The sequence below is a fragment of the Accipiter gentilis genome, chromosome 14 (genome assembly GCF_929443795.1).
Source record: "Accipiter gentilis chromosome 14, bAccGen1.1, whole genome shotgun sequence".
Lineage (NCBI taxonomy): Eukaryota > Metazoa > Chordata > Aves > Accipitriformes > Accipitridae > Astur > Astur gentilis.
The window spans coordinates 3,190,210-3,212,500 of NC_064893.1; the positions used below are offsets into that span (position 1 = coordinate 3,190,210).

At 39.2% G+C, this 22,291-nt stretch overlaps 1 protein-coding gene across 7 annotated transcripts in view; it reads right to left on the bottom strand.

Annotated features, from left to right (window-relative positions):
• The window catches only part of AMPH (amphiphysin), a 121,266-nt gene that overhangs the window by 22,027 nt on the left and 76,948 nt on the right, over positions 1–22,291 (bottom strand). For 3 of the 7 annotated variants that reach the window (XM_049816841.1, XM_049816838.1, XM_049816840.1), the window contains exons 5-15: positions 21,561–21,656; positions 20,101–20,208; positions 19,616–19,701; positions 17,606–17,681; positions 16,609–16,691; positions 13,790–13,928; positions 12,162–12,290; positions 7,217–7,324; positions 3,907–3,930; positions 2,235–2,258; positions 154–1,944 (exon numbers count right to left, since the gene is read on the bottom strand). In XM_049816841.1, coding sequence (XP_049672798.1) covers positions 154–1,944; positions 2,235–2,258; positions 3,907–3,930; positions 7,217–7,324; positions 12,162–12,290; positions 13,790–13,928; positions 16,609–16,691; positions 17,606–17,681; positions 19,616–19,701; positions 20,101–20,208; positions 21,561–21,656 — 2,664 coding nt within the window. The remainder of the gene's footprint in view (positions 1–153; positions 1,945–2,234; positions 2,259–3,906; positions 3,931–7,216; positions 7,325–12,161; positions 12,291–13,789; positions 13,929–16,608; positions 16,692–17,605; positions 17,682–19,615; positions 19,702–20,100; positions 20,209–21,560; positions 21,657–22,291) is intronic. The other 4 variants (XM_049816843.1, XM_049816842.1, XM_049816839.1 and 1 more) reach the window with 3 other exon arrangements.

Sequence of the window (22,291 nt, forward strand, 5' to 3'; positions counted from 1 at the left end):
ATGAACAGTTGCATGGCAATTTTTCAAAAAAAGAATAGCACGGGCTTAGGAGAGGCAGTGGGAAACACACAAATGGATTGTTTTTAAACGACAAGGTTATGCATGGCCTAAGGAACTCTTTGTCTAGACTAGGCTACACACTGGGGTAGGTACCTCTTCTTTATCAGCCTCAATTTCCTGGTACAACAATCCATATCTCCGGTTAGCAATTTCATCTTCAGATAAATCTGAGTTGTTGGTCTCATTGTCTTTAGGACTAGTTGAACTCTCGGTGCTAGCATTTCTGGAATTTCCCATTTGAAACAGAGCCAAGGGTCTAGCTATCTCCTTGCTCGGTCCAGGATTGCTAATGCCTGCCTGCTCCCCAGGCAAGCCTTGTTTTACTGGTGCCTCCTGACTTTTATTGCTTGTGCTCGCACCTACTTCTCCCCAGCTGTTATCAGTCCCTCCTAGGTCTTGTGTAGACCATTTATCACTAATGCCTAACCAAACATTTTCCATGTTACCTTCCTCTGAGTCTTGCTGCTTGGGGAAAAAGGGCCAATTATCCAGTCCATTGGCTTGGCCATCTGACAGATTAGAAAAACCCCAGGAATCATTAGTAACTGTTGGATCCCAGTTTGCCAGCCAGGGGTCTGTTTCCAAGGCTTCAGGAACACCACTGCTACTAGGATGCTCTTCAGCGACTGCTGCTGCTGCCCTACCTGTCATTTGGTCTTCTGCATTATCTAGACAAGGACTACCACAGCTTGCGCTAGCAGCATCAGCTGTCTCAGGCAGCAATGCCCACTCTTTTTCAGCAGCAGCTTGACCTTCAGCAGCAGCACTACCATTTGGGAGGAGGCTGATGCTACTGTCTTCAGTTCCTTTACCAGACTCTTCTGCACTGAATAATTCAGCATCACACAGAACATTTCCAGTATCTGTAGGATCCTTTTCTGTGTGGTCAGTTACCTCTAGGTCAACATGGGCTGTCATATTTATACACTCCATGGATGTACTCTCTCCAGTACCACTGTCAGTTTGGTCTAAGCCATCCTCAAATGTCCTTTCATGGTCCTGATCCCAGATACCAAAGACTCTCTCAGGTTCAGCGCCAGTGCTTTCTACAGTTTTACAGTTGTCCACTACTATTTTGTCCCCACCTTCCAGCCCTGTGGTCAACAATGGTATTTCTCCATCTGTCTCCTCAGTGACATTGACCCATTTGAATTCTTCTTCCCTAGGGTTTTCTACGTTAGCACCACTAGCTCTCCCAGTATCCCCATCATTATCTTCCAACTCATGTAAATTTTCAACCTCTGTGCTGACTAAATTTTGAAGATCTGATTTTGCTATACCCTTATGAAGTTCTGCCTCACTGTTTCCTTTGGTTTCACAACCTTGCTCTTCCAGTTCCTCTGTACCTTCTACCTCCTTGTAGTTAACAGCTCTGGTCTCTACCTTTTCACTTGGCTTGACACCTGCCCACTTGTCTTCCTCTCGCTCTTCCTCTGCCTTTTGCACATCACATGGGAGGGGTTCATCCAACAAGCTATCAGTTCCCAGGATGGGCGTCTCAAAACTGGTTATGTTCTCTAAAGGCTGATTTGTCACCACATCTTCCCATGGGACATTTTTGCCATCCAACTGGTCCTCCAGTGAAGTCCTCTGGTTTTCGTTTACAGAAGCTGACCCTGGTGCAGCATCCTCCTGCTCACCTACAGCAGGCCAAACACTAGCAGGCAGAGTACCCGTGGATTCGCTTGAGGTTTGCTCTGCCACAGGGAAAAGCAAAGAACCACCTGCAGCGATTTCCTGGCTGACACTGGGTGTGCTAACATCTAGGCCCCAGTTGAGTGAACCTAGATCAGTTTGAGATCTGTTAGTATCTTCTGATGACCCACTGTTTGGGGTTTCCTCCATGACCAGGTTACACAGGGAAAGACTTTTTGAAGAATCAGGCTTTAAGCAGACAGAAAAGCAAAGAAAAAACACAAGATGAAAAAGATAAAGGAGGACTTGATGACAAAACACAAAATTTATATTTTACTAGAGCAATTTTAATTTAAAGAATGAAAGTGACTAAATTAAGCTGTTTAAGGAAAAGCTATGTGGTTTGCAACATCTGGAGGCAATAGATTGCAATGTAAAAGAGCAGCACTGATAGACAAAACCAGAAAACTACATATTACACCACACTGATTAAAGCATGTCTCTAGAGTGGTTGTGATTTTTGGGGGAGGTTTGCTTACCGGCTGCACCAATTCGCTGCTTGTCTGTATAGAAGAAAATCAAACTTATAAAATACAGAAAAGAATAACATGATGTACTTTGTTACAGCAGCATTTTGTTAATTAGCAGTACTTTAACCAGCAGCAGCTACCAAACTGGTGTGGGGAAGGAACGGCGGGTCCTCTCCTGCCGCTCCACAAGAAGACTAATCCCAGGCCCCTGAATTTAAGCCACGCTTCCAGCCTCTGCATTACATTATAAAAGAAGTTCTACATGTATGTTGAATATTTATCACACTTTGCTTTCCTCTGCAAGCCACTGACATTTTTATTGCAGGAACCTTACTACATCTCAGTTGAAAAGAGGGGTTGCTCTGGGAGATGGTGACCAAGGTAGGAAAGAGCACAAGTGGCAGTGGGGCTTACTTGTATTTGCCCTAAGGCATCACTGCATCACTCAGGCAGTGCAGAGGGCCCTGAGCGTGCAGCTCTGATTCTACATCACCCTCTGCCATGCAGAGGCATTTACATCCACACAGAGTAAGGTATCAAGTCACAAAGCCTGCTGTCTATGCTGCTATTTTGAACAGATACAAATGCTGCAAGGAAGACCAACAACTACTCAGCGCTCAATTTATTAAGAGAAACTCAGTAAAAGGTTGAGTATCCCTAACTTCAAACATTTAGCTGTGAAGCTCACTACTTTATTTTTTTTTTAATCTACAGCAAGGAGGAAAATAATTATAATACAGAACACATATGTAATATTAACAAGCTATAAATCAAACTGTGCAAAAGGAAGACTGATAAAGCTATCTAAGTTTAGAGCAATAAATTCAAAACATTTCTGGGTTATTTTAGATGGTCTAGATATTGGCAGCCTTGAAATTTTGGCTAGCCTACATACATGACTGTTTTTTCAGGCTTTTTTAACCTTTCCCAATAGAAAGAGGTGAGCATTTAATATACATCACATATGCCATGTGTTGACAAATCAGTGCTGCAAATCTAAATGCATGAGAAGCATCCACAGATTTCTGTGCTGGCTGAAGCTGCAAAAGGTAAAAAATGAGCGTACCAGGCTCAACGTCACATCAGCTCAACTATCTCCGTGACATAAAGTCAAAAGAAAGCTCACAAAAATGAGTTATTTTCTTCCTGCAGATCATTGTATTTGATCTGGCACCAGGATGAAGAAGAAAGTTTTCATGCAGTTTCCTGAAGTAGCAGCTTCTTTTGTGAATAACTCCAGTTCACTCTGTGCCCACAGAGACAATTCTCTCTTCACTCATTAATTCTGAGAAAATGGTTGTCCATTGGGTTAAAGTCCTGAGGAACTACACTTTCAGATAATTAAAACAGGTGACTAGCATCCATTCCTACCCTCTTATAGCTGTAATTCAGGCAGGCATGAGAATAAAAGCAACACACACTTAGCTATAATGTTTGTGAATCTTATTAGCCTAGATTTCTGACATCATTTAGGTTTTGTAGGCCAAGCAATAGAGATTATTTTTTGTTGGTGGTGGTTTCAAAAGATCCCCAGTGGCTTCATATACTTGAAAGCGTTTGTCACGGTCTGTAAATTCTTTATCTTGGCTTTTGGTAAAAGCACTGTAAATATGAGTTTATGGTGTTACAAAATCAGAACCACAGAAACATCCCAATTCACAATGATAAATGTCAGGCTTACCGTCCATAGATCCCATGGCAATGTCTGAAAAAAGAGCGGAAAAAAGAAGATCTTAGAAAAACACTGTTCATATACTGTATGTTCAACATGCTACCTAACTGTGTGCATTAACTAACAAGAGAAAACTTATTTATATGCATATTTAGAATACATATATATTTTATTTATTAGTGCATGTGTGTGTGGGGGGGTACATATCTGCATAATATGCTTTTTTGGTTAAATAGGATGGGCAGTATGCAATGGATTGTGGCATTTCCTACTTCAAAGCAGTTGGTGCTTTCCAGCAAACTCACACCGCCACGTGCCTGAGTAACAGCCAGATTCTGAGCTGGTGACATTCAACAGGTACAGGAGTGTATGCAAGGTGTAAGCCTTAAAAAGCTTACATAGGTCAGGTTTTTTAGCCTATTAAAAAATGATTGAGCTATCCACTGAGAACAAGTGGGTTTTCTCATAACTGACACCAGAAATGAAAATGGCATGCTTTTGGGGAAAGAAAACAAGAAAGTTGTTTTCATTTGCTTGTCCAGTCTGTTAAGTAATAAATGTTAATGAACTCTCAGCAGAAGAGCTGAATGGACAGATGAAAGAAAAGCAGCAGACTTTATGACTACCACACGAGAAGGAACTCTGCTGGTTGGTCCCAAAAGCTGTCTGAGATGCTGCAAACCATATGTACTATATTCACACCTAGGTTAAAGTCCATGAAAAACAAAACCTAAAGGTGTTCATAAAGTAAAATGTAAAACTGTTCCTGAAATATTTGCAAATATTAAATGTGACATCTAACATTTGCCTGAGAGAAAGGATTGCTGCATTTAGCTTCTTTTCTTGCCTGCTTCTTATTTTATAAGGACAGAATGGCTCTCTGAGCAACTTCTGCTTTGACAAAAAGACACAGTAACAACTCACTACTCAGATTTACAGCAAATCAACATCAACAGCCATTCTTCAATCAGTTTAATTTGGTTTAAGTCCAGGTACATGCTTATTCTGTGGACGTAATTCACAAGTGCACCTGTTTACTCTGCTGTAACGTTATTAGCTGAACATTCAAGCTTTAAGGAAAAAATGATAGGTCTGTTCTTACGGTGCTAACTGGTATCAACCCTAGATGTCCTACTGACTTCCATGGAAGGAAAGATTGCTCATTTTTAATTTTTTTGTTTTCCCTTCATTGCTCGTGAGACTTTGAGCATGAGGGTGAAGGAACAAACTGAGGGAAAGGTGAGACAAACCACAGCTAGTAAAAGGAGGTGAGGGCCAGGCATGTTTAGAAAGGTCACTTCTGAAGCAGCCATAGAAACAGAAAAGCAAGTGAGGAAGGGTAGACCAGGGCTCACTTACTGTGGTCTGATCACCCTGGCAGAGCAGTGGAGGGAGGTAATTAATTAAATGATCAATAGGGAAGTCACGCCACATCTCCTGAGGCATCATGGCACAGATGACTACTATCTTCACGTCACTACTTCAGCAGTTTGCTGAGGGGAAAATATCCATGACTGAGGCAAAAACTATACACATATAGAAATACCACTTAAGGCACTCATCTTAATCTCCCTGCAAGGTAGCACAGGGCTCTCCAAAGACTGCAACCACAGGTTTCATTCTGTCTATGCTGCCACAACAATGACCTGCCACATACAGTGAGACCAAGACCCAGACTGCAGGACTGTCTTCCCTTCTAAAAATACTGTGGTCTGACTCATCCACGCTCTTGTGAATGTGGACCATCCTTTCTCATAAACATATGTTGGGAGGAAAAGTGAAAGGAGAGGAGAGACTGAAGGTGCTCAATGAATGCTTCCTACTCACCTAGATGAGAACTTACAATGTACTTTTCTACATGGAATTATATTCTGTATTTCACGATACTGTTGAATCTAAACTAACTCTTTTTCACTAAACTAATGAACTTCTACAATCTGTACAATAGGATGTCAGGACAAATGTGCTCTGTCACAAAAGTTAAATGTCTTTGGTTTAATGATCCCACTGCTCTAATCAGCATTATTACAAGACAAGCTGACAGGGTAGAGTTAGGAATGTCACAGCTAGAGTTTTCTGTCACTGCTGAATGCCAAGGAATTTCTTTCCCCTTCGCCTTCCCCTTCCTCTTCCCTGTTCAGAGGGAGCAAAAAAAATAACAAGATGCACAAAGCCTCTGCTATAATTAGACAATTCTCCTAGCAAACCACAATGAAAAATTTCAGCTAACGTTCTGAGTGCTGACAATGCACTGTTTTTCTGACAGTGCGTAACGCATCAGAAATCACTACAGATCTCATTATATAACTAGGACTGCACACCAAATAAGAAATTAACTGAGGAAGAGATCAGCAGAGAACCAGGACTATCTCAGCCTTAAAACTTCTTTGTCTTCTCACTCCTTTCCCAGAGCTACATTCCTGAACAGCTGATTAGTCCTCTCATGTCTCACAGTACAAGCCAGGTTAGTGATAGCCACAGGGATAATAGGTTTTGCTAACAGTGTGTTAATATTGTTTCCTTCTTTGTGTACAACACAGAGCTACAGCTCTGCTGGCCAGGAGAACTACCCTACTGTACTATCAGCGCTATGGGTAGTGAGGGCAAGTTCTGGATCTTAAAATAGCAGGTCTCCTAGAGTAAGTCAATGAAAATCAGCAATTTGATATATCAGCCTTTTTTTTTCCTTTTCCTTTTCTTCTTTTTTTCATATTGCTGCAAGAAACTACCATGGCAAATAACTACCATAGAATGCAGAATTTCTTTAACACAACATCCCGCAAGGAAACATCCTATTCCATCCTCTCATTTTCCTTGAGGTTAGGTCTAAAATAGATTTACAAAAGCAAAACCACTCAGATCATATCCACTGCTTGGTACAGAAACTCCATCACAGCAAAGCAATCACATGCTGACTCCACGAGACCTAGGTCCCCTAAGGCATCTTTCCAGACATGAAGAGTCAAAGCCAGGTCAGAAAAATTGTCAAAAAACCAGGCGCTGGAGAATTATGTTGGCACTAAGAGTTATTCTAAAGATGGAAAATAATGGCATGCCAAAGTCAGGGCCAAGGTACCAGCAACCACTCTCACTGGCAGACATCTCATTTTACCACCTGACAATTTCCTCTACTTCCAGTGCATCATCAAGTACAGAGATACTTAAGAGGAAAGATAGATGGCTGACTAGAACTGCTCAGTAAGATCAAGTTTTTCAGACACTGCAGATACACTGCTCATTAGTACAAGAGGCAAATCTTTGCTACAAAACTCAGCACGTTGTGTTCATATGCTTTGCCTATATCAAGGCAAAGAGATACCTGAGACATGGGTGAGTGAGTAACTCCTGTTGATACAACTTCTGGCTTGAAAGGGTCGAAGTCCAAATCTAGCAAAGATTCCTCTTTCTTAGCTTCAGGAACTTCATTCTGTTAGAAAAGAAACATAACTCTTGAAAAACTCATCTTTCAAAAGCTGCCTTGAGCAGCAAAATATTAAGAGGCCCAAGAAAAAAAAAAATTATATCACAGACTTTCTAGCTGTGGTGCAAGCCAGGAGGGGAGGAAGCTCTGAATACTTTCCTGAGCTTTAATGTAACTTTTAATTTTAATTTTACGAGCTTCACTCTTATGATGCCTGTGTTTTCTCTGTAGTGCAGCTTTGCCTTTTCAGCCTAAACAAGTCACAGCCCTTTTGAAAAAGTGCTGAGTGTTCAACATTTGACTGTGAAGGCCCTTTTAAAGTGCTTTGAGACAGAAACCAAAATTAAAAACTACATAAATGTCACCCAATGTCCATATATTCTAATAAGTGAATCTCTCCCTAAACACAAACATAGTAAAAAGCCAATACAGAAGGACATAAATGCATTTGAATTAAATTTCAATTCTGAACATGAATACCAATTTACATTTAATGCTGCCCTTAGCTCTAAACTTTAGGAAACATCTTACATAACACTAACTGATTCTTGCTACACTGATCTGCTCTTACAAAACTGTATTACATGGTAGAGCCTTTTTTTGCTTGCAATTAATGAATTAGCCAAGGCCTCTGAGGTCACTGTAAATATATATATATATTGGTTCAATGGGCTACAGGTCTTTTCCACTGTAAAGTAACATGAACAAATAATTAGCATGCTTCAACATAAAATTTTAATTAGTGTGAAACTTAGCTGAGATTTAATTATCACTAATGATAAACATTCTAGGCAAGCATCTTGGTTTTAGTAACAAGGCTAGTACTGCCTACTGCTAGCTGTTCAGTGTTTATTAAATAGTGAGAGAAGCTTGCCTTTTGATGTACATAATATGTAGATAGTAAAGTATTCATTAGAATGCTATTTTGGAAAGTGTTCAGATTGGAAATGGTACCATGGGAAATTATTTGTACACATACATTCACATATAATCTTTTGTAAGAATGGTAACCACGTAGCCCAATGTCCTGTCCCTGACTGTGACCAAAGTGTACACCAGGGGATGTCCACAACAACAGGGCAGTCATAAAAACAGCAAAACTAGGAGGTAATAATAATGATGATGATGATGGTAGTAAAATAAACAAACAAAGCCTTTCTATTATTAAAACATTCAAGAGTGTAAACTTTCCAAATTAGTGTTACTATTGGTAAACAGATGTTGGTAATTAATGGCTTCCATATGCCACAAGACATCTGAGCTCTCTGTGTCATCTGAAAATGTGGTCAAATTAGCTCCTCAGCTCCCATGCTAGGAATGACAGAGTGACCTGGAACTCTTCAGTCTAGAAGAGGAGTGCTAGGGGTGATGTGAGCCGGGTCTACACTAGCCTGAGAGGCACAGGGGTCTTGCTGCTCCATGACTCCTCCAAAGCAGGAAGGCAAATACCAGCAAAGTTGATGGGGGCAGATGTGGAATAAAGAAAAGGTGGTGGTGCTCCGTGTGGCAGAGTTCAGCTGGGGACTTCCTTGCCATCGGGTAGTATGAATATGAAATATTTATATGTGCTGAAAGACTGAACAAATCTGTGGCAAAGTAGTCTGTTGAGGATTACTAAATAGGAAGAAATCATGTTGAAGAAGCCCCCAAGCCGCAAATGGCTGGAGGCTAGGAGACTATAGGAAAAGGGGGTGTAAGGATTACCAACTTTGCTTGCCTTGTTTTATATTCTTCCCTTGGCCTATGCTTTTGGCCACTGGTGATGACAGGTAACTGGTCTGACACACTGAAGCCAGTGTTATGGTCTCACACTTTAAAAAGTCAAAGCCAAAACAGCCTTTACCACCAGTGACCAGCATTACATTCATTCTGTCATGCCTTTCATCCAATGTATTTAGATTTCATCACATATGCCCTTGAGGCACTAGTACTCATATGGTCATACAGCTTGATGAAACAACACAGCACTAGCTAGCACATAATCAGAAATGGATGGAGAAGGAAAAGTTAATTATCTATCAGTGAGATTGGAAAATGAAGCTGTTATTTATAAGAACTGAATCAAATGAATAGGAGTCTCACTTAGGCCAGGTGTGATGACAGCTAAGGTATCAGTAGTGACAGGGTACTGATCACTGACTTCAAAAACTACCATTACCTGTTACCTTCAGATCAAAATGAAGAGAACACTTGTTGTAACTTTAAGAACAAAGGCCCAAATAAACATATAGAATAACTGAGATAACACGTTAGATGAGGAGAAACAGGAACCTCAGGAAATCCCTTAATAAGGGACAAAACTGTGACAGGAAGGCTTGCAAATCATCCTGTCTTAATTCCCAATAGCATGACAAAGCATGAATAAATGCCACATTTGAAAGAGGTGCCTGTGGCAGAAGCAAGGCTGTACATCTCAGAGGACATGTATGCAAAAGGGAATGGAGAAGGCACAAGAAACCTGCAAGGACCACCAGAACTGCCACCCCCTCTCTGCACACAGTCTGTACAAGCCTTAAAATAGCTCTAGCAGATATGGGTTGTTCACTTCAGAGCTGTCAGAGACACTAAGACACGTTAAGTAACTGGAGGGGGCATACTATAAAGGCCTACAATGTCCAAGCTAGTAACTGGACACTAGGGAGTGATATGATGTAAAGAAAACAAGAAATAAAGCAAGGAACACTCATTTATAAATGATCCTTTCATCTGGTCACCCAAATATCATATCTTCTTACTTCTTTCTTTTACTTAGCAGTAATTAAATCCATTCTTGACAATGAATAAACCAGAAGTATAAGCTGCTTTGTTGAATCAGGGCCAAAATGTTCAACAGCATCAAGCAGAACTGTCTTTCACCATCTTGCACAACACTGAATGCATTAGTACTGCTTGGTAAAGAAAGATGAACAACAGCAATTACAGGCTATTTGTGTTCCAGAAGAGAAAAGTGTTTGGCCTGTTAGTAATACCCTCTGAAACGTGGGTGTAAAGCAGCAAAGGTCTATTCATCAGCCTGTTGGTTTTGTGCCTCTGAGTGAGCACAGTGCCAGGGACACCAGCAGTGGTCCTTTGGGAAGTCCTGCACCATTAGATGGCTCTGCAGGCTCTATAGCTTCCTCCATAGTGCCCAACAAAGGCTCTGGGAGTACAGGAGATGCCATAAGCACCAAGAGGAGTAAGTCCATGTTTCTGGTGCATTTCATGCAATATATTTTCAATAAATGGTTCTCTTACAGAAGGATATAAAGTCTATACATCACACTGTTTGGGTATGCTTTTACATACTCAGAGATCTCAGATACAGTAAGGATGCTTTAGTCTTGGGGGTGGGTTTTGTGGAGGGAGAAGTATAGATGACTCATGAGAATGTGGCCAGGGAGGGACATAAATCACTCACTGAAGGGAGATCAATTTTTCCTTGAGAGAAGAGGGAAAGATTTCAGTTCTCAGGAGCATACCCCATCTTTATTATGCCATTCCATTTTTATACCAATCTCCTGTGGAAAGATTCTGGAAATGTGACTTACACTCATTTAAAGCCCCATTCTAGTGTCAGCTCTTAATAGAAAAGCAAACCGGTTCCATTTCTGCTTCCCTGGCTGGCCTGACAGGTGAAGATTAGGTGGATACAGCATTTAATGCAGGGGGCCACATCTAGCACAGGTTACACCAACTCTTACCACTGATGTCAAGGCTCATGCTGCCAGAGTGATAACTCCCATGAAGTCAGGGTACGTGCAAGCTCCCTTCAGCAGGAAGGCCCAGCAGTGGCTGCATACTGGGAGCTACCATTAATTCTTTAATTGCATGGGGACTTAACTATAAATAACTCTTTTCTCTTCCAAATAGATCCCTGTGGATGGCAATGCCTTTTTCTCCCCTCCACAAGAAAACAAAACATCACGTGTTCAAATTCTTTACAACAATTTTGTTTTTCATTGCTGTGCCTACACCCTCCTGTGTTGTCAAATGAAGTAGTACAAAAACAATAATTCACATGAAAACAAAAATTTGTAAACATTCTGCATAAGCTTCAGATCTGCATATTTCTCCCCAGTCTATCACACACAGGCTCACATTTCAGAGTTGTAATTACCATAACAGAAAGGGTCCATTATTGAACAACCAGCAGTTACCATAACTGCATAAAAGCTGAATAATTGAATACAAATTATACAGACTTATTTTACACAGCTCTGGCTTTTCTGTTTGTTATATGCAATTTTTAAAAATTTCACAATTTCCTAATAATGAGATAAAAGTAATTTTGACCAGTTCTCTGCTGTGTAAGTAATGTTTATATGAGTCAAAACCAAGTGAATGAATAATATAGCTGGACCAAACTTTTATACCTGCAAAATGTTGATTAAAACAGCCAAGATCCACTTTTTTTAAATCACTCAAAAGTAAAAAGGAACACTTTTTATGATTTTGATAGAAGAAACAGAAATAATGAAGGATCACTGTAAAGTGCCACTTGAGATGCTTAGGATTAGCAAAAAAGCATCTTAGATGAACTCTGAGCTTGTAATGCAATCTGGATGCAGTTAAATCTCAAATATGGCTGCTTTGCAATATTTTTAGTTAGGCGTCTCAGGATACCTCTCATTTTTTTTCAGTATGTTAGCAATATTAGCCCTTTTGAGTGATTATTTGTGGCCTATTCAAAGATGAAATACAGTATGTGTGACCCTTTCAAGATAACATAAAATGGTAATTGTGCCTCTGCCTTCTACCTGCACCCTCCTCCTCCCTCCCCACAGGGATCAGCCCCAAGGCCACTATCTTGGAGAACTTAGGGTGATTGCAAGGTTGGACCCATACACCATCCTCTGAAGCTTACCTGTGATGGGGTCGTCACATTGATTTCTGGGACAAAGTTGTCGTCAAAGAAGTTAATGATGTTCTCCTGTTGCAACTCCTTTGTGGGTGTGAGCTTAGGCAGTGGTGGGACTGGTGGACCTTTCCTCAGCTAGGCAGACAGCAAAAATGTCACAGATTAGTTCAGGGATAAAAGAAAAGAGCTTCAAGCTAGGCCTAAATAATTTATGTTGGGTTTTTATCTCTGCTGCTTCACCTTAAATGTGGGAATAAGCCATGGGTTGAAAGGAACTGTTTGGTTGTTCACCACCAAAAGCCTTGAAATAAACATTGTGGGAAAAGCAAAACAACTCTATGTTTCAAACTCATTCCAACTCAAAGTTTAAGATTTCATACAAAAGCATTTCTTGGCTGATTTTCTTCTGCTGTGACAGGCACACAGTGCAAGACACTTCCTATGCAGCCCATAGTTGGAAGGACGATACTGCACAGAACCAGGCCTCTGCAGCTTTTTGGCTTCTTAGGTTCATTCCTGTTTAGCTTTGGGCTTTTGTCCCTGCCCACCTGTTGCTACCTTTAAAGCCTGCTTAATGCTACGATCATATAATCTCTGGAAGCACAGCACCTCAAAGGTGCTTAGGTTACTAATTCCCCCTGCTTTCCAGAGATTCACATAACTATGATAAAGTAATTGCTTGGAATAATACCAAAACTATTGGATAATTTTAAAATCTGTCAAAATACCAAGAAGAAAAAAATTCCACAAAAAATCCTCAGGTGGTATAGTGACATAATACCATTGGCACCAGTAAGACTAAACTGAGTCCTACCAGATGAATTTTCAGGTAGTGAGGTGTTAAGAAAACAACTGTGCTCGCATGTATATAAATGCAAAACTAGATTTCTTCTGATGTGCTCACACCATAGAAATAGCAATCAGCACAGAAACTATGCCAATTCTGAAAACATCAGTAACGTCAACACAAGTCTTTGATACGTTCAGGAAGTATCACATACAACTCTTTTGCTACAGAAGAAACTGATGCATGAAACTGATTCTTATTCCACCAATATTGGTGAGAGTAGAAATTATTCCAGTGACTCCAACAGTGTCAAACTTCTCAGTCCAGTGTTAATAATAACCAATAAGCCTTGAATTAATAATCAGTAATTATCACAGCAGTATTTAAGCTAGCTCTATTATTTAGTGTTTTAGAGGCTGGCCAGACCAATGATAGTCACTGGCTAATTTTTTTCTAGGGTAAGCATAAATTTGAAGATGAATGAAGAGCAGAAATATATAATGTACTGAAATTCACAAGGAGGTTTTAGAAATAGGTTTTGCAAGCTATTGCTGCTGCAATACGGATCCTTAGAGGCTATGCAACTTTTAAAGAAGTTTTTTGCTTCGTCACCACAAGTCCCCCCAGTTCACCAGGCACCTTAAATTCTCTTCATTCTCCCTTATATAAAAACCACTTTCCACCTACGCTTGTGACACAGGGATGAACAACCAACGAACAGAACAGAATGCAACAGGGCCAGTAGCCCCCCTGTCACTTCTCAGTCACAGCCTAGATGAAAAAACCATCATCTCTACTGTCTTTTACTGCGCAACAGGCCAGTTTCTCCTGCTAGAGTTCCACTTACCTGTGTGGGTGACTTAGGTCGGGCTGGTGCCGGAGATGCTGGTGCCAGCATATGATTGGGACTAGCAGTAGGGCTAGGCAAGGGAGAGACCTCCTCTGGTGGTGATGGTGTTTTTGCAATGCGGAGTGGACCTGAATCACTAGACAAAAGCAAAGCAATGGTGAGGACATACATGTCGTGCTGACTTATTACCTTGACAATTTGATGCAATAGTTGAACTGCATCCCTGATGTAATGCCAGTGACCACAAAAGGTAGTACATACTGGAGATGAACCGAGCCATTATATAATGACTAAAAGTAAAACCGCAATTAAATTCAGTTAAAATTGAGCGATCTACAGTGTCAAAGAAAGTTTTAATTTTCAGTGATCTTGAATTTTTGGAACATCTGTTTACCTGATCATTATAACTTGAGGGAAACAGAGTACCTGCATTTTTAAGATTCTGTATTTGAAATAATGTTTCGCATATAAGTTTGTAACTATCATAAAACAAGAGATGGAATTATTGTCTTCATTTCACACAGTTCTCAGAATAAAAGGCTCTAATGATAAAAAAATCAGGGGAAGGCATAACAATGAATAATGCAAATAATTTTAAAAGCTTGGCAACTTCAGAAAGGTTTCAATAAAATAAAACACAACCAAGATTATTATAAAGATATCACATTTAGAGGGACAACTCATCACAACTATAAACAAGCAGTAGTCAAGTGACTTCAACAGAGCTCTGCTGATACTAAGAAAAGATCTGATGAAGTCCTGAGAACTGATGTGCCCTTCCCATGAAAGGACCTGGTGCAAACACTGAGCCATATTCAGCTACCTAGAAATGCTGAAAGCTTACAACTTGGGGAGGCTATAAACTACAGCACTCGACAATCACAGTACTCGGTAAGAGAAGAGCGACTCCTACACATCTTCAGGGAGAACAGAAGCGCTACCTGATTGAAGAGACCACACCATAAACATGTTCCTAATGCTAACACAAGAAAAATTTGTTCTTTGGAAAGGACAGACTTAGCTCACACTCACCACCTCTTTCTGTGGAAATATTAAAAAAGAAAAAATAAGCAGTTATTAAGAAATTTCTTTCCCAGATTGCCTTCAGCATAGAGTATTCAGTAGCATACAAGTTTTTGAGATGTTTCTTTGTACACAGTTCTTTAAAGGAAAGGTTAGATACTGTACTTGTCTAGTATTTACTTCTCATGCATCTAAAAAGGAAAGCTGTTTTATCTTACAAAGACCCACTCCTGAGTAGTCTTTTAGAGCATCAGAACTAATAATGGAAGTCAAAATCTATCCAGATTTTCACACAAGGCTCTGTGAACAGTACAGCAAAAGAGATGAACATGGTAACTAAAATAACAATGTATTTTTAAAAAGCTTTTTTTGAAATAAGTTAAGAAGATCACACTGCATTAACCTATGTCTACTCATTTGCAGCAATAACTATTATTTCTTTCTCTCATTGATGGAACAAGCGATTCAGTAGGAATGAGCATGTGCATGCTTGACATGGTCTAGGAGACACAGGTAGACAAAATATCTGTTTACTGCAAACAAACCTGCTTGAAGTTTTCCAACCCTACATTATTTTTGATCCCATAAAAGTATTTTACAAATCCTTTGTGGAAACATAGTCCAGCTCATGAGTCCATCCTAAAGGGGCTGGAAGTGGTGATGCATAAGCTAACAACTTGGAAGGCAGTGCGTAAGTATATATGAGCATGGATTAACACTGAACTGATCCAAATCAAAAAGTTTGGACGTGTTCTTAATTAAGTAGTTCTGAATTTTGCATTAGGTCAGAAGGTTCAGTATTTCATTCTTTGTTCTTCCAATGTGAGATCAAAACAAATGTAGAAATATCAGCCATATGTTTGAGGCAGATGTTATGTTGCTTGGTCAGTCTTAATTGTTGCTAATCTGAGCCCAGCTTGAGGGCAAAAGAGCAGTAGCTATAACATTGTTCTGATTGCTTCTGATGAGCTAGGATTGGCTGGAAATTCAGGATTTATGTATTCACTCTAAATATCATTGTATTTTTATAAGTCTCACTGTTTTATAATTTCAACCTTTTCTGCCTATCGCTATTACAGTACCGAGAGATCAACTTATAGCAGAAAGGCTACATTTGTTGCAAGCAAAAAATCAGAAATAGTGCACTGGCATCTGCCAACTTTAGGAAAGCACCTTTAAAGCACCTGACTTTAAACTTTTTTTGTTTTTGTTTTTATTTTAAGACAAGATTTCTCTTGAAAGTCATTAAAAATATGGTATTTTGTGACATTCTTTTTGCTTCAGCTTTTCAGCTTTTATGATGCGCTCTCAGATCACATTTTTTACTTTTCCCCACAAGCAGAAGAGATAAAAGCTGACTTACAAAGGTTGGGATTCTTACCTATCATATGCTTTTAGGAGCTAAAACACAGCTAAATATTTCAAGGCTTTAAAGTAAATTGAGAGTTAGCAACATTGCTGTAAACTAAGCATCTAAGAATAAATGAGCTATATACTTAGTGGGTGCAAATTGGTGAAACAGTCTACAATGAACTAGACTAAACTGCAACGGCTGAGAATTTGGCCTTTATTCTTTATTTGAAAGGAAAAATAGGTGGGTGATGAAGGAAGTTTTGCACCTTTACTCATGTTGAGAACTTCATCCAAGGTACCTTCATCTACCACCCTGAACGAACAGACCCAGCAACTGTGTTGTGCAGCAATCGCTACACATGGTGTAGGTGATTACTACATATGCTGAAACCCACAAAGCCTACTGTAGTGCAATTCATTAAAAAAACCAGTAAATTCACCTTGGTGCCCCTTGAATGGTGAAGGCTTTGTCTGCGTGCTGATCTCCAAGCTTCGTCATCACTTCATACAGTTTGTGACATAGCTAAGAAAACAAAACACTTGTCTGAGTTTATATGAAGCAGTATAGTCATGATTAAAAACACAGGTGATAAATGTGGTCTGATAACTGATAACCTGATAATACACAATCTGATAACTTTAAAATGACATATAGATCCTTCCAAAAATACTCAGTGCCACATATATCAAAAGCCTCAGTGGAAACCTATCCAAATCCATGGAATCAAAGATAACAGCAGTGCTTCAAAAACATAAGCTGGTTTTCAGAGAACAATTTTCTAAGTGTGACTGACTGCTGCCTGACCTCTGATGAAGGAGGTTGCCTAAAGTTTAAAGCAACATGGATAGCCAAGAAGTTTCATGTTTTCCCCTCAAAAACCTAATCCCAATTTACATGGGACTTCAGTCAAGTGAGTTTTCCAAACAATTTTGTTTCCTATTAGTAGGTTAGTATACATAATACACTGCAACTTAGCAAGGTACATTAGAAAGAACCTCACCGAAACTGCTTGATATGCCTAACTGACAGATAAAACGTTGCATTGCTGACAATGTATATAGCAGCCTTGAGGGGAATGCTTGACACGTTTTTCTTGCACTGATTAAAGCAGTGAGATGCTTAGCAATTGGTCACGGAAAATATACTGAAAGTAACAGTATGCTAAAAAGAATAGAGAAGTTATCAAAATAGAAAGTGAATTTAGTGCTACAACTGATAACACACTGTAATCCAAAACTGTACAGGCTGCCCTTTACTTAAGGAGAGTACAAAAATGGCAAGTACAAACAAATACAAAGGTTATACTACAAATCTGGATCTAGGGCAAATTCCCATGTGTGCCTCTGCTAGATTTTTACTGCTGCATTACAAGACATTTGCTTGCTGTTACGCATATCACATAATCCATTTTACACGAGATATTCATTTTTACTCACTAAAGCTATTTCCTTGTGAAACTTGGCTTCGAGGCTGGATACATTTTTGAAGGTGTTCACATAGAAGCCAACTCGTCTACAGAGGATGGCACAAAGAAAGGAAAAAGAGAATAAAAGATAGGGGTGGGAGGGCCACAAAGGCAAATTAATTCTTTTTTTTCCAGACTACAAGCAACATTCTTGACTATTATTCTCAGCAGAGCAAATAATTGGATCAAATGTCAAAATTTCAGACTAGTTCGTTCATGATTATTTCTGTTTGTGTTAAGAACCATCATATTTCACACTGCACAGAGTGAACCAAGTTGAGACTACTCCACAGCAGAGGGCTTCAGCTTGTTTTAGAGAAGGGGAAGACTGGAAAAGGATTGGCACGAATGCAGCACAAGCACACAGAAGGCAAGGTGCTCTGGGCACCCTGTCTCCCACTGGACAGCAGGCAACTGTTGACTGAAAGGAGAGAAGTACCACTCTGGCACTGTGAGCACCTGTGCCCGAGATGCTATCGCAGCACCTAGGTGGTGCAGGTGCATCTGGAGGCAGCTTTAAGGTATACAGCTCAGTACGGCCTGGGGGTGGGTGTCCCATTCTCAGCCCTCCTTAACGAAATCAGCCCTGAAATACATGCATATGTATGTAAAAGAAAATAATTTCTATTATAGACTAGATATTTTTCCACATGCAGTCAAAAATCTGCCTGCTTGGGGTGAGTGATTACATACCTCTTGTACACTTCGAAAGTAGAAGGTGTTTTCTTAGGTTTTGAATTATTCTTTTCCTATTTAAAACTTTCATGTGTAATTTCTCCAAACCTTTAACAAAAATCATCTTTGGCATAAGAATAAGCCTATAAAATGTCAACTCAATGGATTATTTCCTTCCTGAAGAACTGTAATGACTAAAAAAAAGGACCCTGAAAGCAATTGCTTTCTAAATTATGCCTATTGCCCAAATTAAATTCTACCTTTCCCTGAGACTAGTTAGTGGGCAACACACATATTGAAATAAAAGGGCTCTTACTCTAAATCATTCATGTGCAGTTTTACTTTTAGTAAACCCATAAAATAAATATCTTGAAGTACTAAGAAGCTTTTTAACTGAAATAGGCAGAAACACAGCAGGAAAACCCTCTATTGATCTGAAATTTAACAGGAATTAATTTAGAAGGCAGAGAAGACAAAGGATACTTTAGTGATTCACTCCAGACTCTCATTTGTTAAAGAACATAGCACACTAATGAGATGCTTATTTTTCTACTGCTTTTGTTCTCCCTTTCATTTTGTCTGCATCTCTGTATAAACACAATTGATGATTAAACATCTCGAATGCCATCAAATGCTTTTACATTGCAGATATAGTCAGTGCAAAACTATGAAATGTGTATTCTGATGTAGTTATAATGTAGTTTTTCTCTTCTTCTACTGCTTCGGTAGTACCTTATAGGAACTTGGAAATAACAATTGCCATAAAATCATTATACATTTGTAAGGTTCTTCATTTCAAGACCTTTTACAGAAAAAAGTCCTACAAGTAGACCCATTGCAAATCTGGAAAAGCATGTGGCTGCTCTGTACAGTTACTTTTGACGGAAGAAAACATTTCCTCCTTTTTTTTAACAAGTGGCTTTTTTTTCTTGAAAGGATCAGGTATCCACCACTAGAGGTGTCTGAAAAAGGTTATGGAAGCAGTGGGTCATAGTCAAGATCTGCTGTTCCATGCTCTGACACAGTTCATTACCTATAAAATGGAGACCTTTTTGTACCTCACAATGAAGATATGATAATGAATCTTCAGTGCCAAGATACACTAAAAGAAATAAGCATAAATATACTTATAGTAAGTATAATTTTGTATCATTTGCAGGCATTTTTCCTTTTATTATTTCAAAAAGGTAATGGATGGGATCTTCAAGGAGCCATCAAACCATTTTCTAACAGCTCATTAAAGTCCCCTGGTTCCCTGTCCTTACTCCCCCTTTAGGCCTTCCAGATGATATCTGCCCAGGCTTACCGTGACCACAGAGATGGCAGCTCTTCTTGTAAATCAGTGTTAAACTCTTCAAACACTTTCTGGGCTTTTTGAAATTCTTCTTCTGCCTAAACCAAAATGAAACAGTGTGACTCCTGCAATCACTACAACATAGCAAAACCTACCAAAACTGGGTTTGTGCATTTTTTCTGTGGGTCTTTTACAATTTTTCTTATTAACAAAGGATGTGACTCAGTCCCACACCATGCAGGCCAACACAGGACTTTCTGTCCCCTCAGTTCATCAAGTGAGAAAGTTAGGGCTCAAACGGGACTCATTCCTGAAAGAGGCTGAGTATGCCCTCCACATGCACCAAAATACGCCATACACATTTATGCTTAAGGATATCATTATTTCCATTTCTGAGAGAGGAAAAAGAAGAGAAACTTTGTGCTCTGCCTCTGCACAGAAACAAATGCCACCCAAGCTCCCCAAGTCTTCTGCCAGCATCCTTCCAATTGTGCTACCTTGGTAATTCTGCCTTCATCTTTTCTTTTTGAGCTCTGCAGGGCTTCTAGATGATGCCTTGCACTGTCGTAGTCCACTAGCTTTCTGCTTCGTTTTGCAATGCGAGTCTGTACAGGGGTAGAAATGAAAGTCAGCACAAATAGCACTTTTTAAAAAGCTATTTTGCCTATGTTGTCATTTAAGTTTTTGACATATTTTTATTCACCCTTATCTGCTGTTCATATCTGAATTACTGTATCATGCAGAAACATGGACATAGTAAGAGAGATAAAATATTCACCTTATTTTAAATAAGGAATCCATTTACAGATGGTTTGGAAGGGTTTTTTTGTGGGTGTAGGGCTTATAGGCCTTAAAAGGGAGATATCAATGTTATGCAAGACTCGTCTCATTCTCTAGAATAAGTGGACCTGTTAAAGTCATGGTAACACCATCTTCATCCCATATATATAGCATACAAATTTAATAAATAACAATTTTTTTCTAGACTTGGAAAAATGCTTAAAAAATACTTCTCAGTACAGTTGCTCTGACACATGTCTAAGATAACTGGAGTTCAACATACAAAAGGAATTCTCATTTACCTGCTATAATTCTTTAAAAACTAAACAAAAGTCTTTTGATATATACTGACTTTACAAAGCTATATATTATATGTAAATTCCACATGCTGAGCGGGCATAAATGCAGTTTGTTTCACAAGCAAGTTTGAGACTGAATGTCAATAACGTTGGGATTTTTTAATTATTTTTGCTTTAGTCCCTGATGTAAATGACAAAGCGGATGACTGCGTCATACCTACTCAATTATAAACCATCACAAAGAACTTCCAGCTATGTCCATACAGTCACATTCAAATATAAAAGTATCTACATCTCGCCTGTAATAATTCTTTTAACTCCATACATTTCATTTAGCAACCATCTCCCTGGACTATACACTGGATAGGCATCTGGGAGAGGCTAGAATCTGCATAATAGTTTCTTCTGATGTGCATTACAAAATCTTTTTATAACTAATTAAAAGACAGGAACCATGGCTTATTTAAGAGAAAGGTATTTAGATAGCCACAGGTACACCTGGCCAATAATAAAAGCCCTGCTTTTCATGTTTTAATTTGTCTGGCATTTTAACAGCTGAAGAGCTTAATGTGTCCCTGTTGAAGTCAGTGAGAATTACCTCATACCAAATAAATAGAAGCAGGAAAAAACAGAATTTCTATCTACAAAGGCTAATTTACTTCCAAGTACTACTGCATGAAAAATATTTTTGTTCACTTGGAAAATCAGTGCAGCCTAATGTCAGGGCTTTACTTACAGAACAACATCTTTTACATTGCAGAAGAGAATGACTTCCACCTCCCCCCCTTTTTTTGTTTTTCTTGTAATGTTGTTTTCTATTTTGTTATGACTCAACAGTGATTTTACAAATTGTCCTTTACAGGAAATCATTACTGTACTTTGATATCAGGAAATTGTCCTAGATATGTATCCAAAGTCAATAACGACCCATCCACCAGTTTTTGGTGGAAGTCTTCCCAAAGTTCATCGCATTTCTGTAAAGGTAGAAAAGAGAAAAATGTGCTTAGTACTTTAATTCCACTCCAAACCTAGGAGAAATACAAATGTAATTGGTAAAGATTAACCTTTCTGAAGTTTTAAAATGTTCTTTATGGCAATAAATCAGCGTGCACTTATAAGGTAAGTGAAAAGGAATAGCTTGACATTGCAAGTTCTAAATCACAACAAAAGAAGATTTAGCTTAATAACTAGTTTGTGTTTTCATTCTTTCAAATAGTAACTGCTATGTGAAAATAAGGATATCACGGATTCAAGGTCTTCCTCAAGGTTTCAGGTCCCTGAGGGTCAACAACGCAGAATCTGAAGCTGTCCTAGTTCTTACACCTAAGTATTTTCCCTGGCGATGAACCTTCCTTACAGAGAAAAGAAGTACAACTGAAAGTAGAAGGGTAAATAAAATAAAGGAAAAAATAAAGCAGGTTTCCCATCAGTTCAAGGATTTGTAAGCTTAGTTTTGCTTGGTCATTTTTAAAATAAAAGCTGTGGAGACCCATCCTAAGAAAGGTCTTTCCATCATGTACTTTTTGTGCCATTAAGGTACATTTGATGAAATGGCTGATACACAGACAAGAACTCTACCTCACACTGCTAGAGAACTGGGAAGCCACAT